Consider the following 26,101-nt stretch of genomic DNA (forward strand, 5'->3'; position numbering starts at 1 on the left):
AAATTGAGTTGGTTTTTTTCCTTTCCCCTCACTGCTGGGACCAGGAGACAGAAGGATATTAACAGCAGGGTATTTCACTGAGATGAAGCGAGGAGCAAAAACCTGGCCTTGCCTGCAGGGCAGTGAGAGTGGGAATTCACTTAAATGAGACTTGTGGTCAGTATGAGGCCTGACCAAACATACTTTTATGCATCTATGTACACACAAAGAAATATAAAATCTGGTTGCCTGCAACAGGTGTGCAGGAAGACTAGCTCCCTGCAAGAGCAGATGTCAATCCAGTGAGAGTCAGCATTTTGTTTCAGACAGGTAAAGGCCAGCCTGGTTATCAGGCAGCAAAGCTTGAGTTGCTGAGTCGAATTCCAGCAACAGCTGCACTTTGTTTCTTGGTCTAGAACAGACAAAACAACCCCCCCCCTAAAATTCTTTGCGCTAGCAGTTTCTCAGACACTGCCTTGAGCTTTACTAGCCTTCAGTATTCCAGCAAACACACTTCCATGACATCCTAGGACAGCTCATTTCTAGCCAGAGAACACTGTGATCTCAGCCTGAACCACAGGAAGTCACAGGCTGTGGAGGAGGTGGTGGGAAATTGGAAATAACTTTCATTTGCTAGCTCTCCATCATAAATATTTTTGTCAAGGTTTACTACAAGATAAGGAACGGATAACAAATAATTTCCTCCGTTTTAAGTTTTATAGGTAATCATTACTAGTAAAATAATGACTACTTTAAAAAGTCAAATAAAACCAATATAAGAACCACGGTCATTAGAATATTACATAAACACCCAGCAAACCAGCTTAATACAATTATTTGTATCAGTTTTCTGTTCTATAAAAGAGCACATACTTTAGTACACAGCAAATAAAGATTCGGATTTCAACTTCAAATAGTCTCTTTATATTTAGTATAAAAATATAAAACGAGATTTTTGAAAAGCAATCCTCCAGTCCAGATGCAATATCTAATGTGTCAGCTGCACAGAAAACACAACTTTTGGGGAGCAACTGTAAACCACAGAAGGAACAAATACTTTCTTATGCACATCCTTATCCACCAGAAATAGACTGGCTTCCTAATCTCCAGGTTCCTTTTCAATGCAGGTACCTTCCCTCATCTCAGTTTTTCCTGACATTTTATTCCTGTATCTTGTGCAAATCAATGCTCCAGAAAGTTTCACAGGCAATATCTAAAACCTCCTGCCTTCAGCACACCTAACAGAGATATCAAGGTGCTCAGCTGTAAAGCTCCAGCAGCCTGAGTTTCCCACCTAATGAAGGAATTTTTTTCGGTGAAAAGGTGTAAGGTCACAGCAGCATGTCCAGCTCAGAAACTCATTCAGAGCACGTCCCAGAGTGTTCTGTAGGGCACAAATACAGTAAAGCACATGGATCTTTCCATACTACTGGCACTGACATGAACACTCTTCAGAATTAAACTGCACATCTGTAGAGAGAGGTTATGATTTATTTGCAGTTCATTAAAAAATAATTTAAAAATACATGACTTGAGCTCAGCTTCCTTTACATAACATGCATTGACAATGCAAACCATCCTTCTTCTTTTTGCTTTTCTACCTGTAAAAGAAGAAACCAGTTGAGATTCCCATACAGTAAGATTCCCATAAACTCCTATGTGCCCTAACAACGTGTTAGGACTGTTGTCTGCCATTGGCACCATGGAGGGAGTCACACCACCTACTTAATAATCTCAAATTTCCCTCCTAGGGATGTAGTTTGCTGTCAGGATAGGAAGTCCTGGGCCCTAACTCTGTTCTCTTTATCAGTCCTTATCTGGGTTATTTTGAACATCAGGAAATAGGTTATTAATTTGTCCTCATGGTTGCTTTGAAGCCTATAAACAGCTCTTATGATTTGTTTATCAGACTGTACCACTGGAGGGTATCCATTTCTTTGCACATCAGGAGTCAGAATTTTAGACTGGGGCTTTCTCTTTACATCTGGATTTATTCATCCTTCATTAACTGACTTGTGCAACAGCTAGGTAAGAGCTTGCCTGCCTCCTGACTGTGGCCCTACCAGTGCATCATAATCAAGCCTTGAGATTGTCTGCAGTCACCAGGAAAAGTCTTCCAAAGGTTTCCAGTTCTAACACACAAAGATGCCACAGGAGAAATGGGGTGCTTGCTGGTAAGCAACAACTCTGTGGCAGAAAATATTGAATGTCACTAGTTCTCAGGCCTCTTCTTACAAATTGTCTATAATCCAACCTGTCACAATTTGATTAATAATAGCCTCGGGCTATTTAAAACAGGACAGAGCTCTCCTCCCTTCACCCATCTTATGAATCTTTTCCCTTTTATGACAACATTAAAATTTTCTGGCTGAAGATTTTTTCAGTCTCACCTTTGATCTTTGGCTGACAGAAGTTAATTTAGCACTTTCTGACATGGCACTTGAAGATGAACAAGGTTTGTTGGAGTCTCCTACAGACCTGGAAATATTCAAAATAAGATTAAAAAGTGAAAAATGGAAGTGACTATTAGAATATCATCTCTGATCCTGAGTTAGGACCCCTCATCAGCAGTCTTCAACAGCACATGACATCTGTCTTGTGTCAGATTGCAGATACTTTAAAAATAAGCAAAGGAATTTGTGAAAAAGCTATTAGACCTTTGTCCCACCTGCAGAGTTTAATGTGAGAAAGTAAGGGAAAATCCACAAAGCCAGAAAAACACATGGCAATTTCTCCATTGTGTTCAATTCCTGCTGCATGGGCAATTAAGATACTACAAATATGAAATAGTAAAGGGTGAACTTTTACCTTCTTATACTGGTCACACTGGCATGGGGAGCACTGTCATCCTTGGAGCTGTCCACTGACACGGGAACAGACACTTCAACTGTCCTCCTTGCATTTTCTAGACAATAAATAATTGCTTGATTCTGATGAGAACACAGCAACATTGCACTACATTCATTTTATTTTACCATTTTTTCCTGAGGCATCACAACCTCTTCCCAATTGCACAGATACACAAAGCAGAAATAAAGCACCAGGTAAATATCAGCCTCACACCCACTTTCTGAAAACGATTGACAATGAAAACAGAGACTCAGAACAACTACAGACAACATTCACATACAGAATGATTCTTCCACAGCTAAATTTTCTGTGGTTTTTGGCAATTAAAGGCTTAGAGACTTATGATCTCTCACCTTTGTTCCTTTAAGATTTTACTTACCATGCTGAATTTACATTACAACAGCCAAACAAGCATTGAAAGTGTTAGGACCCAACCCCTGAGTCCCTGCATAGACACCTGCATGCAAATGCCCACACAATGCTTCCTCCTCCCCCTCCTTCCTCTTTCCAAGTCCTTCCCCCTTTATACATCCTCTGTGGTTTCACAAGGGGAAAGGACAGGGGTCCCACACAGAGCACGTGTACACGGTCACATGCACTTCTGCTTCTAATGACAATGACTCCATGAAAAGATAAAGCAGCCCTGACCTCCTGCAAAGTAAATTTTTTTATAGTTACACATGGCAGCTAATCTGTGAATCCTGAACCAGCAAGTATATTCCCTAAGCTTCCATGACTGGAGGCTCCAGTTGGTCCTTTCTATTAGCACAGGCAGTAACTGAGCAAGACAGTCTGATGGAAGGAGTACCCAAAAGACAAAATCTAAAATGTGGTTGAGAATAGGATGACCCATGAGTTTTAGAAGCCTGATGTAAATACTTTAGTCTTTTTCACTCAAGATTCTGCACGATAGAGGACTGATTAGAAAGCCCAGTGCTGCCCACCAACGACTGTCACAGAATCGACTACGTTGAAAAAGACATCTGAGATCATCAGCTCCAACCTCTGAACCTTGTCAAACAGACCAAGGCATTGTGTGCCACCTCCAGGGACGGTGACTCCACCACCTCCCTGTGCAGTCCATTCCAATGCCTCACAACCCTTTCTGTGAATAAGCTCCCACTAATGTCCAAATGCAGCATCTGCTCTTCAGACAAGAACATAGCAAAGAACAGGTCTAACATGAAGCTCAGGACTTGCAGCAGACTAATTACTAAGCAGAAAACTTTAGCAGAGGTATAGCTGATACATTTTTAGCTCACTGAAGCAAGAAGTGTTTGTACCACACAGTCATTAACAGCAAGTGTGACTAACCACAACCACTGATCCAGTAAGATAAGGACTCTCCAAAGGAGAAAAACACTGTCTTACTAGTTTTTGTTTCGGCTGAAGCTGAGTACTTACCAGTGTAATTCAGGGATGGGGTTGGAACAGGAGACAGCATTGGAGGGACCATGTCAGCAGCAGCTGATTTCTGCTGGTCTATCAACTGCAACAGTTTATCCCGTGCTTCTGTACTCTGGCGGTTCAGCTCCGCTATTCTTTCCTCCAAGCTCCTTGATACCGTGAGATGACTCTACTTGGATAATGGGATAATTACTTCCAGTTGAAAATTTACATTTTTCACCCTCAGGGCGGGCATACAATGTATTTCAAGTACTTTTATGCATTGCTTTCAAACTGAAAGTGAATATAATTATGAGCACTTCTGTGAAAAAATCTGATTTTGGCCCTTTTACTGTCCTGTATCTAAGTCCTCAACTGATTAAACACTACAGTATTTTATACTGGTCTTCCCTCAAGTAGGAAAAATACAGCTGTTGTCCACATAATTTGAGAAATAAAAAAACTCACAACCCCTCCCAAAACATACGAACAAACCCCCCCACCAACAACAACCAAAAAAACCACCCCAAAACAAACCAACAACCAAACCCAATAAACACCAAACATTAACTACAATTAGGAATATGCCTAATCAGAGAGACACACATTCAGGAAGGTGTGGGGAAGCAAAAGCAGTTTTCGAGCAGAAGTGTCCTAGAACTCATCTTTAAGCCAGGTTTTGCTTGCTTTGACCTCTTGCCCTCCCTTTTGCTAATTGCTTCCACAGAAACAAACTTACTAAGAGTTTGCTTCACCTTGTACAACCAAATGAGTAAATATTAAACAACATAACCCAATGTGGAAAGTGACAACACTCTCAGCCTACGTTTAAAAGAAGCAATTAAAAATCTTTAGGATCCTTAATTTAACAGTCAATCAGACACTGTGATAGAACAAAAGACAATAGCAAGGGCAGGGATATTTTTGTGATATTAACTTCACTCACTGGGATCCTACTGAGCAACTGCTTAGTTGCAGGTTAATTTTTTTTTCCACTTAAACTGAAGCCTTCAAGGTCTCTCTCCCAAAATCTTTGGGATTTTCACAGAAGAGGACTGACAAGACAGATCCAACAAGCACATAAACTATGATCAAACATTTGCAAAAGATGCACTTGCACTAACTTGAATCTCATCTGCTTCTGGGTCAGAGCAGCAGAAGAGATGTCAACATGGCTTTAAATGTGGGTTTTACAAGGTTGACAAGAAGCTGTGGGTTGGTGCAGTGCTTCCACTGCTAACAATACCCAAACTACAAGAGCTTGGATCACATTGCAACACCACCTCTTTTTGCAGCATAACCTTATAAATGTGCTGCACAGTCTTCAGAACCCATGTACAGCATATGCCCAATATGAGAAACTACTGCTGATCTGCTTATGGAATAATAAAAATAAAAATCACAAGTCTTCAAGCAAACAAATGGTAACTGACAACATGAAAGACAAAAAACCACCAGTAAACTATGGGAAAGCTGATCAGCAGAATGGAGATCTAGCCTTCCTCTTCTGTTAAATTCTGACCTGTCCTTGTGAAGAGTCTGGATTAGGATTTTGTGTCAGGTCTGGCAGATGCAGACATTCGCTTTTTTCTCCAGGGTCACCTCTGGATTTGCTCAGCTGAGCTTTAATTAGAGCATTCTGCCGTGTGAGCTCTGCTATCTGTCCCAGCAGATCACCATCCTGAAGGAACTCTTCAGCTGTGCTGTTTTTTCCAGTGTCACCTGGGCAGGACAGATTGATTTTCTCATGGGAACTCTCCAAGTCTCTGTCTGCAGGAGGAATTAGTTGCCTTGGAGAGATGGGACAGTTTCCCTCAGTTGTGCCCTGCGTCCTCAGGGAGGAAGGAAAGCTCCTTTCCTTGCATGGTTCTCTTTCAGCAGACTGGGAAATGGCTGCCAACACTACAAACACGAAATAAAGGAACAGTAAGGACAGTGACACGTGATCCTCACTGAGAAAACTAATAGTGACTTTATTACTAATAAGCAGGAGTTTGAATTGTAACATCTGGCCTGAATGGTGTTATGGTACTGATCAAAACCAGTCTCTGCAATATCCTGCTGTAAGAGCCAGGTGAGTATTTCCTATTGCAAAGTCTTACATTTAAATGATTTAATTAGAGATTCACAGAGAAGTCACTAAGAAGATAAATTGTTCTGAGTTTCTTAGCTGACAGATCAAATACTATATCTTAGTTCACCATTTTCCAAAATTCAGATACCTTACCTGATAAACTAAGTTTTTGTTCAGTTCTGATATTTATATACTGGGTTATTAACAAAACTTTTAGGATACTAAACCAAAGAAATGCAAGACTTCTGGCATGATAATACATTGACTACTTAGCTCCTAAAGAGGAAGCACTGTGGCCAAAAAAAGTAGTCAGGTATTTTTTTGTGGTCACCATCAGCAAAGAGATAACACATCACAGAGACATGACTACAGTCACAGCACTGTCTGCTGCTACATGCTAAGTTCAACTTGACTTTTGTGACCAAAACCAGATTTTCTATGCTTCAGACACCAAATAGCCCATTCCTTCACAAGCTTTAGTTTTTGCCTCTTGAGCAGAGATCAACACTTTAAAATTTACACTCAAATGTGTTTTATGAATCTTTGAGCATAAAGAAACATTCATTAAGTTCAACATTTGTTGGGCCATTTAGCATCAGTTTTAAGAGAGTCACAATATATTTTATAGAAATCTTGGAATACAGTTCGGCATTGTTGTTTCAAAAGTCAGAAGACATCTGACAGTTCTCCAAGGAACTGAAACCAGACATTGCTCTTTGTAGAACAAGACCTTTAGTTCATTTCCTCCAGATTGTTTATGTACCTTCTCATAGCAGCCCACCAAGTGGCTGAATTAGATATAAACTTCCAATTGCCCAGCAAACTCCTTAAAAACCTAAAAGACTTTCGGTTATTTTTCTGACTTGGAAAATGCTTACAAAACACAGCTGAAAAGGGAAGAAAAATGAGGAAACCTGCAATACTGCTCCTGTACCCTCCTTCTTGTCAGCCTCCTTCATCTGGCCATGGATGTAATTCTCTGCCTCTCAAGGGTGTTCTCCAGGGCCTTGGCATGTCCAGCGGGATGCATGTGCTTACAGTGAGAATTGCAGCAGGCAACAGCTCAGTTTTAGAATCACAGAATGCTTCCTTCTGCTCACTTCAGTAAGGATAAAGGAGAAACACCTTCCCTGATCACCCTGATGAACCTTCTTCCTCCCATGAACCAGAACTGAGCTAACCTAAAAAACGCATAAAGCCTATGGATACTGAGACAAGACTGAGCTGCCTGGTTATCTAGCACCACATAATTTCACCTAAATTTCCTCAATCCTTTCCTGTGTGTTAAATGAAACCAAATGGGAGCCTGGCTCCCGCAGCTTCCAAAAGCCTCTTTGCTGGGAAGATTGGCTCAAAGCAGGAGCACACAGCCTATAGACATCCGTGTGTGTCTGCAGCACACATTGCAAAAACAGAGGAGTTCCAGGCTTCAGCGGTCCCACCATCAAAGGTGATGGAGGGTGACTACACCATCAGCAGATGGAAATCTGAAATGTGCTGTAGGTCACCGACAAAGAGCTTCAGCAATCACACAGACACGATAATCAAAATGAGTACAGAATAAAAATGTCAGTCTGGATTGCCACTGACAGGACTGCTGCCAGGAGATGGAAAACAGGAAGTGTAAAGGCTGCCTAGCAACAGGCACAGGAACAAAGGAAATGCATATCTGGGTGCAGCAGTAGCATATTCCAGCTATAAGGCCCATATGTCTAGGCACATAGATTAAAAAATTTTTCATGGAAAATACATCTCCAAAGGTAGTGGGAGATTGAAACAGTAACACAAAACACAGACTCCTAAGTCTACTGCAGTCAGAGAGATCTCACCATTCTGGAGGAAAGACAATTCCTGACTGCTCTTCTGCTGTGGTGGTGACAACAGCACAGCTGGCTGGAAGATGTGAGCTGGAAAGCTTCTACCAGGTCTTGTATCATCTGAGGGACCTGACCCTGGGCGAAACGTGAAAGAAAGTTGTTCTTGTGGAAATTTCAGCCTATTTTCCCTATTGCCTGCATCAGTCCTGGGCTCAGAGAAGGTCAAATCAGGTTTTTCTAAAGAAAAAGACAAAGCCAGGATAAAAGTTAAACAAATGAACAAAACAAACAAACAAAAAAAGGAACAAAATTTACTTATAGTGCAATAGCAATGCAGGAAAAAATCAATAACAAGTCTTATGTTCAGATACCTGAAAAACAGACTAGAGTATGTTCCACACACACTTCTACCTTTCTTCTGATGCCCAGGTACAGAATTCTTTCACTCAAGCAAATTATAAATCTTTGCTGGCCATAAGAGCAAGAAGAACTCTTACACACAGCCTCACAATTTAAGGACAGCAGTATGAGATCTGTCTGCAGCTCATGCACAAGACTTACAGGTACATGACTTGAACAGGTGTTTGAGCTGCATTTGGTAATGTTTTCTTGAGTAAATCAGACCTATGCACTTGTCCTAGTGCCTCATAGTATAAATTTGATGGCAACAATGCTGTAGAAAACAATTCAAGGCTTTTTTGAGCTCTGCAGATCTTGTTATCATTTAATTCAAATGAGACATCTCTTCAGTTAAAAAAAAAAAAAAAAAGTAGTTATTCTTCTCTATTTAACTAAGGAAAGAAGATTTCTAATGCTGCAGAGTTGTTGAATGTGAAGATTTGGGTGTTAGGTTGGGGTTTTTTTGAGGGGTGCTTTGTTGGATTTTATATTTTGGAGAATAGTTTCCTTTTGTTTACTTTTACAAAGCCTGGGTCAATCACCAAGGGAAAAAAAAAAAAAAAGAGATCTGGTATGTGGTTTCTTCCCAAGAAGAAAATTCTTCCAGGAAGAAATTAGCTACAGAAAGATTTATGAAACCACCACTTAACTATGGAACACAAGTAACTCTGAGCAATCTCGGGATTCACAAGAAGTTACTGACCTTGAGAGCAAAAGCAACGCATTTAAAAACTGGCCAGGAAATACAGCTGGGAGAAAACTCAGTGGCGAAAGGTGGTTAACAGTCCAAGGTGAACGATGTCTGTTATTCTGGCCACCGATCTAGCGGCTCAGCTTAGCCTGTCTCCATGTCACACATCACTGAGCCGGTCACTCCCCTCTCACACAGAGCCACAAACACCAAGTGACACAAACCTCTCTGCCCGGCTGGTTCCGTGCCTCAGCTGCTGCTGCCATGGCCAGCAGCGACCTCCAGCGTCTCACGGAAGAGCCAATCTCTGCCTCTCAGGCTGCTCAGCAACGCGAAGCCGAGATCCTGATTCTGCTGGGTTTGACTTCTGGGGGGTTTTTTAGGACCCTCAGAATGAAACTGACTTTAGAAGCCATCTAAATGTGGGGAACGCTACTCTCCTTTGTTTGTACTCACAGCAGAACCCATGGCATGTGAATTTACAGAAGTGACATTCACGCTCATGCGAGAGGTACTTGTGCAAGCAGACATCTATTATGTACCAGATTTTCCACTACAGTGATAAACTAACAGCTCCTCTTTCATCCTTCACATTCATGGTACACACCTTGGCTGTTTTCTGGACCTTTGCTTGCAATTCCAAAATGCTTTGGACTTTGTTCTCTTTCAGGTTCTACCAAAGGGAGGCCTTTAAATGCTTGTGTGAGACACATTAGCTTTTGATCTGTTACTGTCATATACTCCTGAAGCTTCTTCTAAAGGAGGAAAAAAAAAACATTCACAGAATTACAGAAATTTGTGACCTACCAACATAAATTAGAAAATTATATACAAGCAGTCCTGAAAAAAAAAAATGGCCTCTTAATACTACTGCATGATTCTGTAGGATTCCAGTGAGGATTAAATATTATCGTCCCCATGTTTTTCATTTGTAAATTATTTGTTCTGCCTTTTCTTACTCATGAAATCTCTTCTTTGCTGAGGTTTCTTAATTGCACCATCCCCAAATGTAGCCATTGATCAAATCTACCTCCACGGAAAACTAAAAAAAGGAAAATGTAGTATTACATCTACTCATTGCTCCAGTAAAGTGTTAGTAGTAGTAGTGTTAACAGTATAGAAGTGTGACGGAAGATGCCTAAACTTTTAGATGGATAAAAAAAGCTCAGTTTCACAGAACCAGCACTTTCTCAGGCTTTGAAGTTAAATAAAGATAAATGAACAACTTTCCAAACATTTCATACCCATACCTGCTACTGTGATTCTTTGGCTCTTCATTCAATTTTATCATTTTCTTTCTGGTTTTGGTGGTTGTTATTTTTTTTTTGTTGGTTTTTTGTTTGTTTTTGTTTTTGTGTTGTGTGGTGGTTTTTTTTGTTGTTGTTGTTGTTGTTTTGGTGGGTTTTTTTTGTTGTTGTTGTTTGGTTTGGTTAAAATCTCCAGAACACGAGACAATGCATCTCAGCCCATATTTGCAACAGAACTCAATTCTAACACGTAAATCCTGATGGGGAAGAAAGGAAGGGGGGCTCAGTACCTGCATAGTGATGTTTTCCTCCCTTACTTGAAGAACTTCAGCAGTCAGAGCATCAATCAGTTCTCTGTGTTCATTCAACATCTCTTCCTGCTGCTGCTTCATCATCTCTTTCTCATGCAGCTGCATTTCAGTCTAAAGAGGGAGAAAAAAATCAAAAACTTATTACAAACCAGTAACAGACTCATATTTGAAAACAGGAATGAGTCATTATGGCATCATAATATAACAGCTCTTCCCACTATTGCTAAACTTCATTACTTTCATGACAAAATCAAATTGTCTGACCTTGAGAACTGTCAAGAGAGCTTACTGTTTGTTCCTCCAGGACACTGTAGGGAACCCTAGACATCCTTGTTCTTCTGCCTTTACAGCTTTTACAGGATCTAATTAAAAGTAATTTCTCTCTGCACAGATACAGTTTCTTAAGTTATTGAATCTTCAAGCAGGAATCAAGTAATTCCAGATGTGCTGATGCTTGTCAGCATCCCGTGCTACTTGTGCCTGATCTTTAGTTTCCCTAATTCATTAATGAAGACAAACTGGACTAAGTAAAGGAGAAAGTCCTTGCTTTCTAATGCTTTCCATCAGAGAAAAATGTCCTAAAGGGTTTCAAAAGTATGATGACCAAACTGCTCTGCATCCACATGAAATGAATGAATAAATGAATATTTTTGAGACTAACTGACAGATACTGCCACTAGACACAAAGACAGGCATACCTCCCTTAAGTATGTGAGAGGCAAACCATCCATTTTCTGTTTCTCTTCCAGCTACAGAGAACTGGGTTTTATGTATTGATCCAAGTGAAGCATGCTGGCTCAGAAAATGGATTAAAAACCCTCTACCTGGTCCTCTCTTTTCAGAAATTAGATATCACAAAAGAAGCACTTCTACCCTCACAGCAGTGATGAGGCTTCTGGTGCCTTAGATCTGGATGAGCTACTGTCTCTACTAATCCTACACAGCACTAACCTAGTCTTGGAGGAAAAGCTTCCAAGCAGCTGTCTTACATTTATCAGGGAAAACATCAGGGTCAAGATCCATTCCTATCCCCAGGTAGGATTTAGGTCTGGTATACCCTGAAAGAAGTATTCTCATCCCAGCCCACTGGGACATGGCTCTAAACACGTGAGCTTTAACACTGCACCAGAACATGCAGCAGATAGGGAGAACAGAGCAGCACAGATCCAGGGAATATGCCCAAACTCCTTTTATCATGTGGGCCTGGCAAAGAAGCAGCTTTCTCAGCAGAATGGGGGTGAGAAGGGAATGATTCATTCTAACATTTGGACAGTGATCTAAAAACTAGTTTAGAAACCAAGTCAGATTTATCCATTTCCTCTAAGAATTTTGTACAGTTTTGCAAACAGTTCAGAAGTTTATTTTCCTCCTTTTCTCTAGGCTCTTCTGCATCCACTACTTCCTTCTTACAGGTGTTGGTTTGTTAATCACTTAACAAAAACACTTTCATGGAAGAGTCCTACAATCAAGTTTCTCTTCCTACTTTTTAGAGACAATTTTGAGAATAAATAAGGCAACATCCTTTATTGCAATCCTGATATTCTGCAGCAAAACTGGAAGGAAATAAAGGGAATCTCTCTAAAAGCTTTGAAACCTCAAGAAGCCTGACTGACTGTTTAACTAAAATCAAGGGCTTTCTAAATATCCCCTGCAATGTCATTTTCTTAAAGAGCACTGCCAGCTGTAATTTAGGCATTGGAATTCTGCTAACTCTGCTGGCTAGGCAAGACAGATGGTGCACACAAGTACTTCATTTATGTCTGGCATCACAGGGACCAGGTTTTAGGAAACACTTTGACAAGCTGGGCTTCTTCCCAGCAAATTCTCAAATTCTAATTGTAACTAAACCTCCCTGAAAAGGAGAAAAGTCACTTTAAATTATGAATGCAGTACCTATCTCAAGCAAGCCTGAATACAATGAACCGCATTATGCAGCTTGAGTGACTTCTTCATATTGCTACTTAAGAATTTAGGTAGTAAATTTATGACTGTGGCAGAAAATTCTGCAAGCAATAATCAACTTCTGGAAGGATGAAATGGTAACACAAGAAATATTATGGGAGTAGCTTTGGAAGAAGTCTGAGGCTCAGGAATAACTCATTTCTGTAGAAAAATTAAAGACAATCTAACTGCAATTACATTTAAAACACTAATTAGATGCTATTAAATTGATGTATTCCTAATAAACAGAAAACATTCTACTGAAATTCTAAGATCTGCAAAACAACCAAATTTAATTCCCTTATTATAATTTTAATAAAGACCAATCATTATTAACTCATTTTAAAACATAAGACTTTCTCAGCTGAAGTTCATCTCCTGATGGCAGTTGCTTTTCACTCTTGGATAATTTACTATTTGCTTCCAGGACTTAATCAAAGTAAATTCTTCCATACAGATTAAATACAGAGTAATAGAAAGATTCAGTTATTATACATCTGGTAAGACAAAAATTAGAATTTTAAAAGAAGATGGGCTTCCCCCTTTCAATTATTATGCACTCTGAAAAGGAACCAAAACAAGACAGTTCCACATTCACAAGAGATCTATCACCTTTTCCATGAAATAGAGCATTAGCACTTAGACAATACACTCTGCTGTACCTATTAAGAGTGCAGGAACTGTCACCATCTGGTTTAAAATGTCACACAGACCCAATGATTCTGTGAGGCATTGCTGCCTCTTGAGAGCTCTGGGATACAGATGAACTAGAACACACATTTTTAACCCTTTTCCTTTTTATAAAAAGCTTCTACATGGTACACAGGTGGTCTTTATGGAATTCCATTCATTCCCAGCTGTGCACTGTTACAGTGAGAGCACTTCAGGTCATTCTTGCTTAAGGTAAAGTTTCTGTTATGGATAGTAAAAGAGGACTAAGGAATCTCTCAAGGAAAATAGGGGATTTGGGTCCACTGCTCTGGTGACAACAGCATCACCTTTGGGACGCAAAGGAAGAAAATTAATTTGTAAACAATGCTGTAGTTATTACCCTGCTACAACTCTGAGTATTTGTAAATAACAAATTTAAAATTATTTCAATTGGTATTTTCTGCTTTTAGACACTGAGAGACTTTCACTGCAGTCAACTCCTCCATTTTCCCTAGGGATACCAATTCCTAACAGACCAGTTCCCAACACAGCAGAAGTTTTAACTCCCAACTGCATGCAGACCAGGCAATAAGCAAGGATAATCAGAGTTCAGTGTAAAATGATTGGAAGGCAGAAAAGACTAAAGTTCCCATCTGTAAAACAACCTTACATCCTGCTTCATTCCCTCTCCAGGAGCAGCTCTAAGTCTCCCACCTCTTTGAGGTAGCGCATCAAACGACAGAGAGCGTTCACCAGGGACAGAGTAAACCCCGACAGGCCTTCACTTCTCTCCTTTTTTTGGACCTCGCGACCTGTGCATCGCTCATATTCCTCCAGTTCATGCTCGACTTCCTGGATCATGTGGTTGAGAACATCTAGGCTGGGTTTGTTGTCCCTCTGAAAGTCAGTCTGGATTAAATCAGCTGGAGAATCACCTCTCTTCTGTCTTGCAGAGTTCTGTGCAGCTTGCTTTCTTTTCACTGAAGGGGAAGAAAAAAAGGGTCATTGGAATTTCAACTTGTACGGAGATCTTCGCAGTACCGGTGAAATTGCATTGTTTATCGAAGTACATCAAAGGAAATGCCCTCTCTTGCCATAAGATGAAACAGACCATCAAAGAATGTCCCCCAGTCATTCCAGCTATTTTCAGATCCTCCAAAACCACATATTTTTTCTGCCACAGTAGTACCTCTCAAGCGCAACTGTTTGGTGCTTTTATCTTGGATACACTTGTTTGTACTTTTCTCCTTTCCAGTTAAATGCATGGAAATAGTTTGCTAATGAAAAACATCAGCTGCTTTCTCATACTCAGTAAGCAACTCTCCTTTCATGTTACAGCTTGGAACTGATGTCAGTCCCCTCACACGAACGTGTAGAACAAGGGGATTGAACTGCATCCTTAATCTGCGCAGCACGGAACAAAAAGCTGGATCAGAACTACAAGAGTCCTGCACAGGAGAGAACTCCATGACCAGCATCAAAGGGCTGTTTTTATGGTTCCCAGATTCCTGTGGAGTTGGCTTTGCCAATGAATGTGCCGAACACAGGGGAAATACACTAGACAAGGAGCTGTGGAACATCCAGCCTCAAAACCAGCTCAAGACTCAAGGACCCTCTCATCAAATTTTGTTATTAGCCCTGCAATGAACTCCAAAGATCCGTTCCAGCCCACAGTTTCTTATGACACTAAGGACCTTGGACAAAGCGTATTTTATTTTTAAAAGTACTAAACTCTTTGCTGCAATTTGTTTCTGTTTCCTTGAGTTTGGGTTCAGCACTTGTCTCACAATGTCACTGGAGTCTACAGACTCTTCTTCATCCTCATTCTGAAGTCTTGAACGGGTTCTCTTGATTACACTGGTAGCATTGAGGGCTGATTTAAACACAAAACAAACAAACAAACAAAAAAGCACATGTGAAATATTTCAGGCATGTTCCTAATAGTAGTATGTTCTAGAGCAATTTTATGATAAGAGCTGGCTTTTTAGTCTGGAGATCCATCTGAGCCAAATCAGCACACATTTCTGTCTCTGACCCCCAGCCAGGCATAGGATCCCATGAACAGCCCAACAACCTTGCTGTGATTTGGCAAATCCCACCTGAGTGATCCAATGAAGGAGAAACAGTTGGAGTCCAAGGCACATTTGACTCCTGTGATAAGGTGGTTTTTCTCATATCCTTTTCAACCCACAATTGAGAATTCACCAAGGAATTTTCCTCTCTCAACAACCGAAGTAGCCTACATTCAAAACAAGAATGACAGTGAATTGTAACAGGACAATGGCATGATTCCAGATTACCTATCTTGACAGAGCTCTTAAAATTATCTGCAACTGCCCAGCTGAGTTCTCATCTCACTTTCATTTCCAGTCTCAATGTTACAAGAAGGCCTTTCCCTGGAATTCTGAGATCAGGAAAGGAGGGCAAAGGGAAACAGCAGAACAATCTTAATCGTACCCATTCAACACCCTTTTTAACTCCACCTGTTTCCAGCGTCAAGCAGGTGGAAACGTGAATGGATGTGTTTGTACTGACCTGTCAGAACTGATGCTGGGTTTGAAACCCAAAATGTCATGGTGCTCATCTTCTGATAATGCTTCTTCCTCCTCCTCTTCCTTAAGAGCCTTTTCAAGAGACAACAAAGAAAACAAAACAAAATTCAGAAGAAGTTAGAGACCAATTTTATGGAATTGTTTCAAGAAAAAAACCAAAGCCATCTTAGTCTTCCCCTCCAAAACTTAAAATAAAAATACCATGCAGGAAAAACATCAAACCCACACCCCTTTGTAGGAAGTTCTGGGGGACTTTAGTACCTAAGGAATACTGATATTGACAATTGTCTCTGAAAATAACACAGGAAGTGACTAATTCAATAACCAGTATTTTCTTTGTGTGATTTATATTAAATAAGAAAACCCATGCAAACTAGAGGATAAAAAAAAAGCTGTTAAGGCAGGACCAAAGCAGAGAAGCAGCAGGCAAAATATGGAAAACCAACCTAAATCCTTGGTGTTTGTAAAATTTCAGTCATTTGACATTACAAGCTAAACAACTTCATAATGAGACCAGCAAAATTACATTTATAGTCTGTATGTAAAATGCAACCAGAGCAAAATACAATCCTATGTACTACATTTATAGCTGAATACAACCAACCAAATTTGGAATTAAGGTTTCTCAAACTACCAGGATTCTGAGCTTCTCGGTAGGTTTCACCAGATAACCTTTAACTGTGATTTCCTAGTTCCTTAGAACTCACAGAAGCTTGGCAGACAATCAGTACATGCTTCTTTTAAAAATTTCAGCTTATCCTGCAGCATGCATCCAGTGACACAGCTTACACAGGTGCTGCAGTTCACTCCTCATATTAAAAAAAAAAAGAAAAACAAATGCCACTCCAAAATACCTAACACAGAAGTACCACAATTTGAATCACAGCTATTTTTGCAAGGTAGTAGGAAGTGGGAGTAGAGAACCATGGGAATATGACACCATCACTTTTGCTCCCAACAGCCTGTTGGGTCTTCATCAGAGGGAAGTTTTCCAGGAGCATCACATGCCCGTTCTCAAACCCCAGTGAGCACTCCTGGTACAACATGTTATTAAAAGAAAACAGAGCACAAAGGCAAATAAACTAAATTAAATTTTAAACAATTTAAAAATCGTTTACAACAAATCTGAATAAGTGTAAAATAATGCGAAATATTAAAAGTTAAACTTGCAGGAGTCATCAGGGCTGTGGAGTGGACTGGGATACAAATGGCTGTGTCCCCATATATGCAGATATAATTGGAAAATCAGACACATATTCAGAATTTTAGCAATTATTTATAGCAATTAGTTGAGTGGCACAGAATTTCTTCTCTTAGACTGTAATCACATTGCACTCTTCCTGAGAATTCCAGAATTTAAAAGAGAAGGGTATGCTAACGAGAGAGAGCTTCTACAAGACATAATGATGTTTGTTTCTCATATCCTAGGATGAAATAAAAAAAATCGTGATTCCCAGAGTTTCATTAAAGAAACTCACCTCTGTTTAACCTTGTTTTCTATGAATGTTATCAACAAAATCCAATTTAGTTCTGCTTGGAAACTGTTATCTTTGCATAGTCTTATTCTGTGCAAACAAAAAAGCCACAGGACATGCATTCATGGAAGAAAATATACATTACCTGGGAATCCATGACCGATTCACTAAGGATGGAAAGCTGACTGGGAGGATGACTTTTTTGTACAATGGGTCCTTGAGATGATTCTAGGTCACAGTTAGGAGCCATTGTTACATTAGGAAATCCTACAGGAATTAAACAACACAGGGAAGAACACAGAGGGTCTGTACTTATGCTGCAGCACTTTGTACCGAAAATCAAGCTCCTGTACTTCACACACAGAAAAAAAAAAAGGTCACAGGGATGTCACTGTAAACAACAACCAAAGACCAACCATAGGGTTAATTTAGTACACAGGGCCACATACCCAGCTTTTGTCCTTCCCAGCTGCATAAATACACTTGTGCAGAAGCAGCTTGCAGGATCAAACAGTCACTAGGAACAAAAGAGAATGGCAGCCTGCAGAGAAAATCCCCTAGGTTAAAGATTTCATATACAGACAGCCAATCCTGCCTTCCAGCAGCACAAGGATCCACAAGCCAAACTGAGAAAAGGAAAAGCCTCATTCAGGAGTTGCTGATAAATCTTCAGCCATATCCAAGAGCAAGAGTCAGCGCACGGAGCAATGAGAATCAGAAAACCTCCAGCAGCTCAAACTGCTGCTCTGCACAGGCCAGTAGCTTGGCTGTGAAATGGTGAGCATGAGGTGTTTCAGAGCACATGATGTGAAATTCCACAGCGGACCAACACAGGAATTACCAGCCATCAGTCCCTCTCCTCTGATATGGGAGGTGATGGCCTCACCTGTGTTTCATCCAACATGAACGGGATCAATTGTACCATGTTAGAGGATGAGATGAAAGCAGTTAAAAAGGACTTTGCAATGCAAGACTATTCATGGAAGGCAAGCAGCTAATCTTACATGTGCTACCACATACAGACGAAATGTTCTACCTGTTCGTGTGCGAGGAGCATCCTCAAGCAAGTCTTTTGCCACAGCCATAACCTGACCAGATCGTTCCAGTACATCTTGCAAATGGTATTGATCAGACAGTATCTGAAATCACAGTGTATAAGGAAACTTTACACTGAGCAGGACTGATTCTTTCCTTTTTTTTCCTTTTTTCTGGTATTGTTCCCGAAAACAGTTACTAAGAGAACAGTCGACAAGAGAACGTTTGCAAAGTTAGTATTCCGCAATCAGATCCTAAATAAGATAGATCAGAACACCATACTTGGTTCTGAGTAACCAGAATTCATACTGTTTTTCTGAAAAATTAAACACATTACTTCTTAGGCCCCCATCAGCACTGACTCTTTACAACAAATCCTTTCAGCCCCTCTTCTCCTCCCAGCCTGACTCAAGAAGCTGGGCATTTATGACACGCTCATCAAAACAAAGACATATCTAGCAATTAAAAAAAAAAAAACCAAAAAAAAAAATCCTCAAATCATTTGATCTCAATGTCAAGTCACAGAACACTTACCTACATCTGACACCCAAAACAGGTACTATTTGATGAGATTCAAACCAATTCAAGCAGACTTGTTTCACTCAGTCTTGCCTCCTGAAAATCCTATCTAAAGTTAAGCCACATACCACCAAAAGTTCCAGCAGAGCTAAACACAGCTGACTGCATCTGGCACCAGAAGACCTTTTGGGAATCTCCAAAGATATAGCTTCTGTATTCAAATTCTCTCTCCCAAAGTCCCTCTCCAGTATTTGAAGTCCATCACAACAGGTGCCTCCTAAGGAAAGATGTCTTGGAGTGCAAAGCAAGAGGCATCCAGCTACCATGAGCCAAATGGAGCTGACTGGGGTTGGGGCTCAGTGAGCACAACACAATGAGAAGCTCCTCACTGACTCCTGGCTTCATTCAAAAGCTGGAAACTGAAAACTAGTAAAATTATATCCCACAACCTGGGGAGAAGTTCTTAAACATCTGAGAGGAAATAAGTAAGTGACTTCCACTTGATCATGGTTCATCAAATTGATCCAGAGACTGTGAGTACTTTAGAAGACCTCACAGAAAAGGCTCATGCATGCCCTCCTGCTCAAAATTTGAAAACTCACTGACAATTTTTGCTCCTCCAGGAATAAGGAACTGCTTTGGAATGGTTTCACAGTTCTCTCTGCTGTTATCTCCACAGAGTTCTTTTCCATGTCCATGGGTAAGTTTGCTGGCTTACATTTAGCCTCATACAAAAAGTTCTAGACAATGGCATTTCACTTGTTTCTCCTTAACCCTCTATTTTACTACATGCTTTGTTCTGTCACAAAGTATCCCTACATATCTGAGTTTCCATGTTTTTCTAGTCTTTTGAGCTTGCGTTACACTGCAGTAAATTAGACATCTCATAATAATTTAGCAAATCAGGGAATATTCATTTTTCAAGCACTTCACAGATCTCCCTTTCCAGACCACTACTCAGTTTTCACATCTCATACAAACTATATCTAGTCTTTCCATTTAGCCATCAAAACAATGCAGGTTGGTAGATAAAGTTATTATACCAGATTGGCAGATGAAAAAAAAAAATAGAAAGAAAAAAAAAGTAAAAAAAAAAGTTTATATGGCTCATTTCCTGAAGGCAATTAAAATTAGAGTGATGTGTATAATCAGACAAAAATTATCCTGATTAGTTTGTTTTTACTCTCCTCACTAGATCTTTTTTGGCATCAGCAGGTTCCTAAGCTCTACCCTCCTGCTGAACACATTATGAACATTTTTAGAGCATTGCTCCCAAGGTAGATTAGCTCACATTTGCTTGTGATGAGAAGAAAAAGTGACATCATTTTGTAACCCCTTTAGGCCCATTTACATGCCCTGGACAAATCCACTGAGCAGTGTGCTTTGTCCCAGTTTAGTATCACCTACGAATTTCATTAAAAATCACCTTCCCTCCTGTTTCAGATGTTATCAAAGCAAAATAAACTGGACTCATCCTAAAATCTCTCCACTACAATAATCCATTTACCTCTACTCTTTGGTGCAAGGAGTATTAAGTGCAAATTTGGTGCAAAGAGTATTATTTTAAAAGTAAGTTGTTACAGGGCCAATCAGTATGGTACCTACACATTCACAGTCCTACATTTCAGAGTGAACTCATTTATCTTTTCATTCAGATTTTCAGGCAGACAAACGCCCAAAATATTAAAATTTTGCTTATCCCTTTTATAACTCTTTTTTTAATGTCTTTCTGTTCAACACACAACTACATGAGAAACAAAAATAGCAGCACCTTCTTAGCTTTTGTCTCCCAGTCTTTTGCAGTTGAGCAGTATTCAAGAGGCTTAGAAAGTTACACTGCCAACACTAAAAGAACAAGATCACCAAGGTAACAGAGGCAAGGAAACAATTCTCAGCCCTTGTGCTTTACTGGGAGACACAGGGTCTCCACAGCTACTCTGAACAACAGGATCTGGCAATTAACAAGATTTAAGTTAGGGAGATGTGAAAATGGTAACTCTATTCTATTTTTCTCTACAAGCAAGAATACCTCAGTGATTGAAACAGCAAAAACCAGATTTGTTTCACCTTGCCTGGCATAATTTCCTTTTGCCTTCCTTTTCACTGATTCAGAGGTAGACACAGAGTAAACTGAATAAAGTAATCCCTTAACTATAAAGGGGAAAACCACTCAGGAGGAATTCAGATTTGTGCATTTTCATTAGAATCAAGCAACAAATATAGAAGACTATTTCCTAAACATGAGTTTCACACCTGCAAAAGAATTAAGTCACGTAACAGGTAGCCCAGGCAAATCTTAGAAAATATAGTCTAATCTACCTTTTGTGACCTATAGCTTATTTCTACGTGGAAGCATTATTGAAACTAGGCTGCATTAGGGAAAGTCACTGAGAGGTTCACACTGTTTTTTGAATACTCTGCTGAAATATGCTTGGCAGAAGAGCACCAAAGTAACAAAGTCCAAGTCTGAGGCTTGATTAGCAAAATATCCACAACACAAAAATTCTACTGTGGTTGCAGAGAAACAGGAGTCAAATAGAAAACCAGGTGGTGATCGTCAGTTCTAAGTACTTCCATTTGTTTGTCTATGCTTGAATATTCTCAGAGATCAGAAAGAGACTTCTGAAAAATTACAAAAGACAAAACAATGAAGTTTGTGATGGTTACTCCATTGCATGTTTACAGAACTACCAGATCAAGTTTATTTTAACTGCTAAGTGAACATTGTTCATCATCATTCCTTACCAGCACGAACAAATCTCACTCTGCTCGAGTACAGAGGTCTGAAAGCTAATTTTCAGATTAGTTTTCATGGCAAGGAATGACCTGCCATGTGAAAAAGGAGATCAACCACCACTTTTCAGTGACAGCTACTCTCTCTGTTACCTAGGCATAGGTTTACTGATACAATTCAATATTCAAAAGCAAATTCAATAATACATTTACAGTCAGAGTGCTTTAGAATGCTGAGAGAATAAGCTTTTTTCAATCCTCAGATGACAAGCTTCTCAGCCATAGCTCATCAATCCTTGTTCTGTCAGTTTTCCTCCCTTAATAATTTCTTGCCTCACCCTTTCAGCCTCCTTGACACTGCACCTTCTCTGTTTAAATAAGCAGTGTCCCTCCCTGATAGAGAAATGTTCATGTTGGCAGCAAAGTAAAATGCTAGACACAAGGAAGAAAAGGCAAGCTGGCAATAAGAACCCAAAGAACACACATACTTTTAACAGCAGTTGAACTCTGCAAACAGTTCCTGTTCAGATGAAGAGAGGCCTGCAGAATTACAGAGGGCACAGCCAGGTAACCTGGGTCAAATGCACAACTCTATGTAACAGCTGGTTTGTCAGTCTACTCCAATCACTGCATGCATGCAGCACACAGAGCACATGCACATATGAAATCAAGTTATCCAACATGAGGAGCAACTGGGGCTTCCACGTGCAAGAGCAGTTTCCCAGTAGCGCTGCAGATCACCTGCAGCAGGCTGCAAGTGCAAATTCAGCTCTCACCTCACGCATCAGAGCCAATTTCCTTTTCTCCAAGGAATCTGCACCCAGTTGCTTTTGCTTCCTCAATTTTCTGTTCAGTGCTTTCTCTTGGAGTTCCAGATGTGCCAGTGCTTTGTTTTTTGATTTGTGTATTTCACGGCGACGGAGCTACAGAAACGTAAAAGAAATCATTTCAAAAATCAATCTTAAGCAATACTTGCAGGGCAAAGCTAAAGAGCTCATCTTGATTTTATCGTTCACACACTGAAAATGATTTATGTTAACTTCACAATAGTGCCAATGACAACCGCATAAACACCCACAAGTGAAAAATGCTATCAGTACCAGTCAAATTTACAGCAGCTCCAAAGGTGAATGGGGAAAGTATCAATTTCTGTCTGCCCTACACCACTGACTCAGCAAGAGTTTTCTCAGCTGTAAAAGGAGACAAAACCCAAACAGAATTCACATACTTTGCAAGGTATATGAAAAGTATGTGAAAAGTATATTGAACAGTGTATCCGCAAAGTATCTGCACAGTGTAGCGCACAGTATGTGAATTCTTTGCTACAGACAGATCATTCAGTATAAAGAAACTGCGTCAAACTGTTAAAATAAAAATTGAGTATTTTCAGAATTAGAGGCTCCTCAGATAAAGCACATCTTTCAGTCCTTCCTAGCAGACATAAGACCTTCAATTAATCCACTGACCTTTCATGTATTTACATTTTCATGCTTTTATGATGGCACGCAATTTATTCAAATAAAAACTGCAGCTACTGCTTCCCAGTGGGAACAAGAAACTGAAAAACCCCCACTGCCAGACCTGGGGATGCTCAATATCATAAACAAAAAACTAGCACTAAAGAGCCAACATGTTCAGAAGCTCGAAAAAGAGATTAAACATTGTCAGAAAACATCCCCGTAAGCATGGTAAGCACTTGTCACGTCAGATAACCAGCTAAATGTCCTTGCCACAGGGACAGAGCAGGGATTGCTATTAAACTTACAATATCCTCGGGAGTTGCACGGTGCACGGTCAAATCATGGACGGTACTCTGCGAACAGGAACCAGGGAACACGTCAGAAGTCATAACTGACGGCAAACTTATTTTTTTTTTTTTTTTAAGCTTTATTTAAAGTAAAACCCAAACAACTTTTAAACTGCAGTATAATTAGCCTGGCAGCATGCTGCCGTGCACTTTGATGGCGCTGCAGAGCGTTCCACCAAAACCGACACCTCCACCAAACCCGAGCGCGCTCTTTTCCCCCAGGAGATGCGGGAGGCCCGGCCGCTACCAGGGAAGCCAGAGCGGCCGCGTCCCCCTCGCATCCCGGGGCTTTCCACGGCGCAGCCCCTCGGAGGGCGGTGGCTCCCCCAGCCGTGGGCACGGCGCCTCCCGGGCCTTTTTCCCAGCGGAGGCCGCCCGGCGGCGGGGAGCACTTACATCCCAGTCCCGCCTGGCCACCGCCGCCTTCCTGGGGCCCTTCCTGGCGGCGGTGCGGGGCCGCGGCCCGCGGAGCAGCGACATCGCGGCCGCAGGAAGGGGCGGGAGCGACGCCGCCGCCGGGATCGCTTTTGCTCGGCCCGCCCTGAGGGGAGGGCGGAGCGCGGCCTCCTCCGCCCGCCTCTTCCTCCTCCTCTTCCTCCTGCTCCTGCCTTCCCCGCACGGAATGAATAAGGTGGCTCCTGTGCCCGTCGGGCTGGGAAGGAGCAGGCTCTGCCCTCCCTCAGGGCTGCAGGGGACACCCCTCACCGCCTCCTTTAATAGAGCGGCGCCGTGGCCGCTCCGGCCCGCTCCCGGCGCTGTCACTCGTCTTCCATCTCATTTTTCTGCTCGTTCACTTCACTGTTACCCCTCCTCGCTGCAAATATCCTCCAAAGGTATTTCTCAGTGTCCATCTGAGGAAGCCTTGGAAGTTTCCCCGTGCGAAAATGTATTTCAGATACTGTTACGAAGCAGAATGTCACACAAACCATGAAATGAAGGTGCTAGGAAATGAAGGAGTGACCCTTGTTTAAACTGAACAAACAGATGTCGTTCGCTGTGCCACCGAGGAAGGGTGTACACCTCCTTAGCCACAAGGAATTTCTGGTTTCTGTAAAGCAACTGGTGGTTCTGAAATGAGTCATTTATTTTACACATGGGTGTAATATATTCTCTATAGACTTACCCCAGAATATGCCACAGATCCTTCACTTCCCTGCCACACAGGCGAAGACATGATATAATTACTCCAAAAGGTTACAGTTAACATTTTGTCTTACAGTGTGAGCATAATATTTTGCCTGTGGGAGCTGGAAAGTCATCAGCTTTTCATTCAAAACGTTTTTCGTTTCACCAAGATTTCCTGGTGCTTAGGTTCCCCATCAATGTAATTCTGGCTTTACCAGGGTCGTTGTAAAAAGATTCATGCAGATGGTAATGGTTAATGTATTGAGGGAAGGAATTGTTTTGCACGTTATACAAGGAGAAGATGGAAATCACGAGGAGAGAAAAATGCATTAGAGAAATACTTTCAGCAATTGCCTCTAATGAAGTGCTGCAAATGTGGAGGCTGCACCTCGACTTCAGTTTCCATCTAGACACTCAACATAGGTACCATATGCACCTGAAAGTGATCATCAGAGTTCAGCCTGTGGGAAGAGAAATCCATGCAAGGCAATTCATTCATCTGTGTTGGTCTGAAAAGTTGGAAGCCAAAAGTATGACTCAAGGGCACATCTGGAATTCTCTCTTAACATGGCCTTAAATTGTCTTGAAGAACAAGGCCTACTGAAGAAAAAAGCAATAAAGGCGTAATTGCGTCATTACATTGTCTATTTTGAAACCTCTTAAACCTCTCTGCTATTATTAATTACAATCAAATATAAATGTTAAATACCTAATACAACCAAATACGATACAAGCCAAACACAATTCTCATTCAAGCAGCACATTCTCAAACACTTTGCCCACCTATAACAAAAGTCGGAGCAGGTTCTATCAGACATTTTTAGAGCCAGTTTATATTTCACTTCTTGTTATTCTTCACACTGCATTTTCAGCAGTCTGAAAACATGGCATTATCTCTGCAGAAGCCAGCTGAGCATCTACAGCATCTATTAACTCGCAGAGGAGCTTACATAAGACAGAGACTATATATGCAAACAGTAATTTTAAATCATCAGGTTCCCAAACAATTTGGTTTGTTATACATTTATACTATTTCCCTTTCTAAGTTAGTATGATTTAGGGAATTCCTTTGTAATATCCTCTATCCTGGATATCTTTGCAGCCATGGTTACCAGGGGAAAATGTGGTTTCTGTACTGGTTTTGGGGGGGTTGTTATTTTGTTCCCAACAGCAATGAGATTTTCTGCTTTTGTGCTATAGAGAAAAAAAAAAAAAATCAACAGAAAACTCAAAACCACAGTTTTGTGAGCCTCTCATCCAGCACAGTTCCTCCTTCTCTTCAGACACTCACAACCCTGGGCTTTATTTATACTGGGAAAATGGGCTCTTTTACAAAATGCATGCCCTCCATAAAGCCAGAGACAAGGGCCCCAAGAGCATCATCCTCTTTTCTGGAGGTTTGGCCCCCTGGGCTCATGGACAGCCTGGGAACAGCACAGCTGAGGGCTGGCCTTCTTCCCTCCAGTGACTTTGGCATCAGGGCTCTGGGGAGCCTTCAGGGAGGGCTCT

General features: G+C 40.9%; 1 protein-coding gene across 6 annotated transcripts; it reads right to left on the minus strand.

Moving 5' to 3' along the window:
- Positions 1–1,452: 1,452 nt before the first annotated feature.
- On the minus strand, positions 1,453–24,136 carry SPICE1 (spindle and centriole associated protein 1). 6 transcript variants are annotated; one of them, XM_040056340.2, is made up of 17 exons: positions 23,864–24,136; positions 23,426–23,473; positions 22,437–22,583; positions 18,410–18,512; positions 17,519–17,640; positions 15,882–15,970; positions 15,446–15,585; positions 15,079–15,219; positions 14,061–14,326; positions 10,734–10,865; positions 9,804–9,951; positions 8,119–8,343; positions 5,738–6,117; positions 4,234–4,405; positions 2,788–2,884; positions 2,370–2,457; positions 1,453–1,580 (listed from the first exon to the last, which is right to left on the minus strand). In XM_040056340.2, the coding sequence occupies exons 1-17, from the start codon at positions 23,945–23,947 to the stop codon at positions 1,527–1,529; spliced, it is 2,436 nt and encodes an 811-aa protein (XP_039912274.1). In that variant the 5' UTR covers positions 23,948–24,136; the 3' UTR covers positions 1,453–1,526. The 6 variants fall into 6 exon arrangements, with proteins under 6 accessions (XP_039912274.1, XP_039912269.1, XP_039912270.1 ...); XM_040056335.2 differs by having other exon boundaries at positions 17,519–17,601; positions 23,864–23,979; XM_040056336.2 differs by having other exon boundaries at positions 8,119–8,241; positions 23,864–23,979.
- Between the last annotated feature and the right edge of the window lie 1,965 nt (positions 24,137–26,101).

This window comes from Hirundo rustica, chromosome 2 (genome assembly GCF_015227805.2).
Source record: "Hirundo rustica isolate bHirRus1 chromosome 2, bHirRus1.pri.v3, whole genome shotgun sequence".
Taxonomy (NCBI): Eukaryota; Metazoa; Chordata; class Aves; order Passeriformes; family Hirundinidae; genus Hirundo; species Hirundo rustica.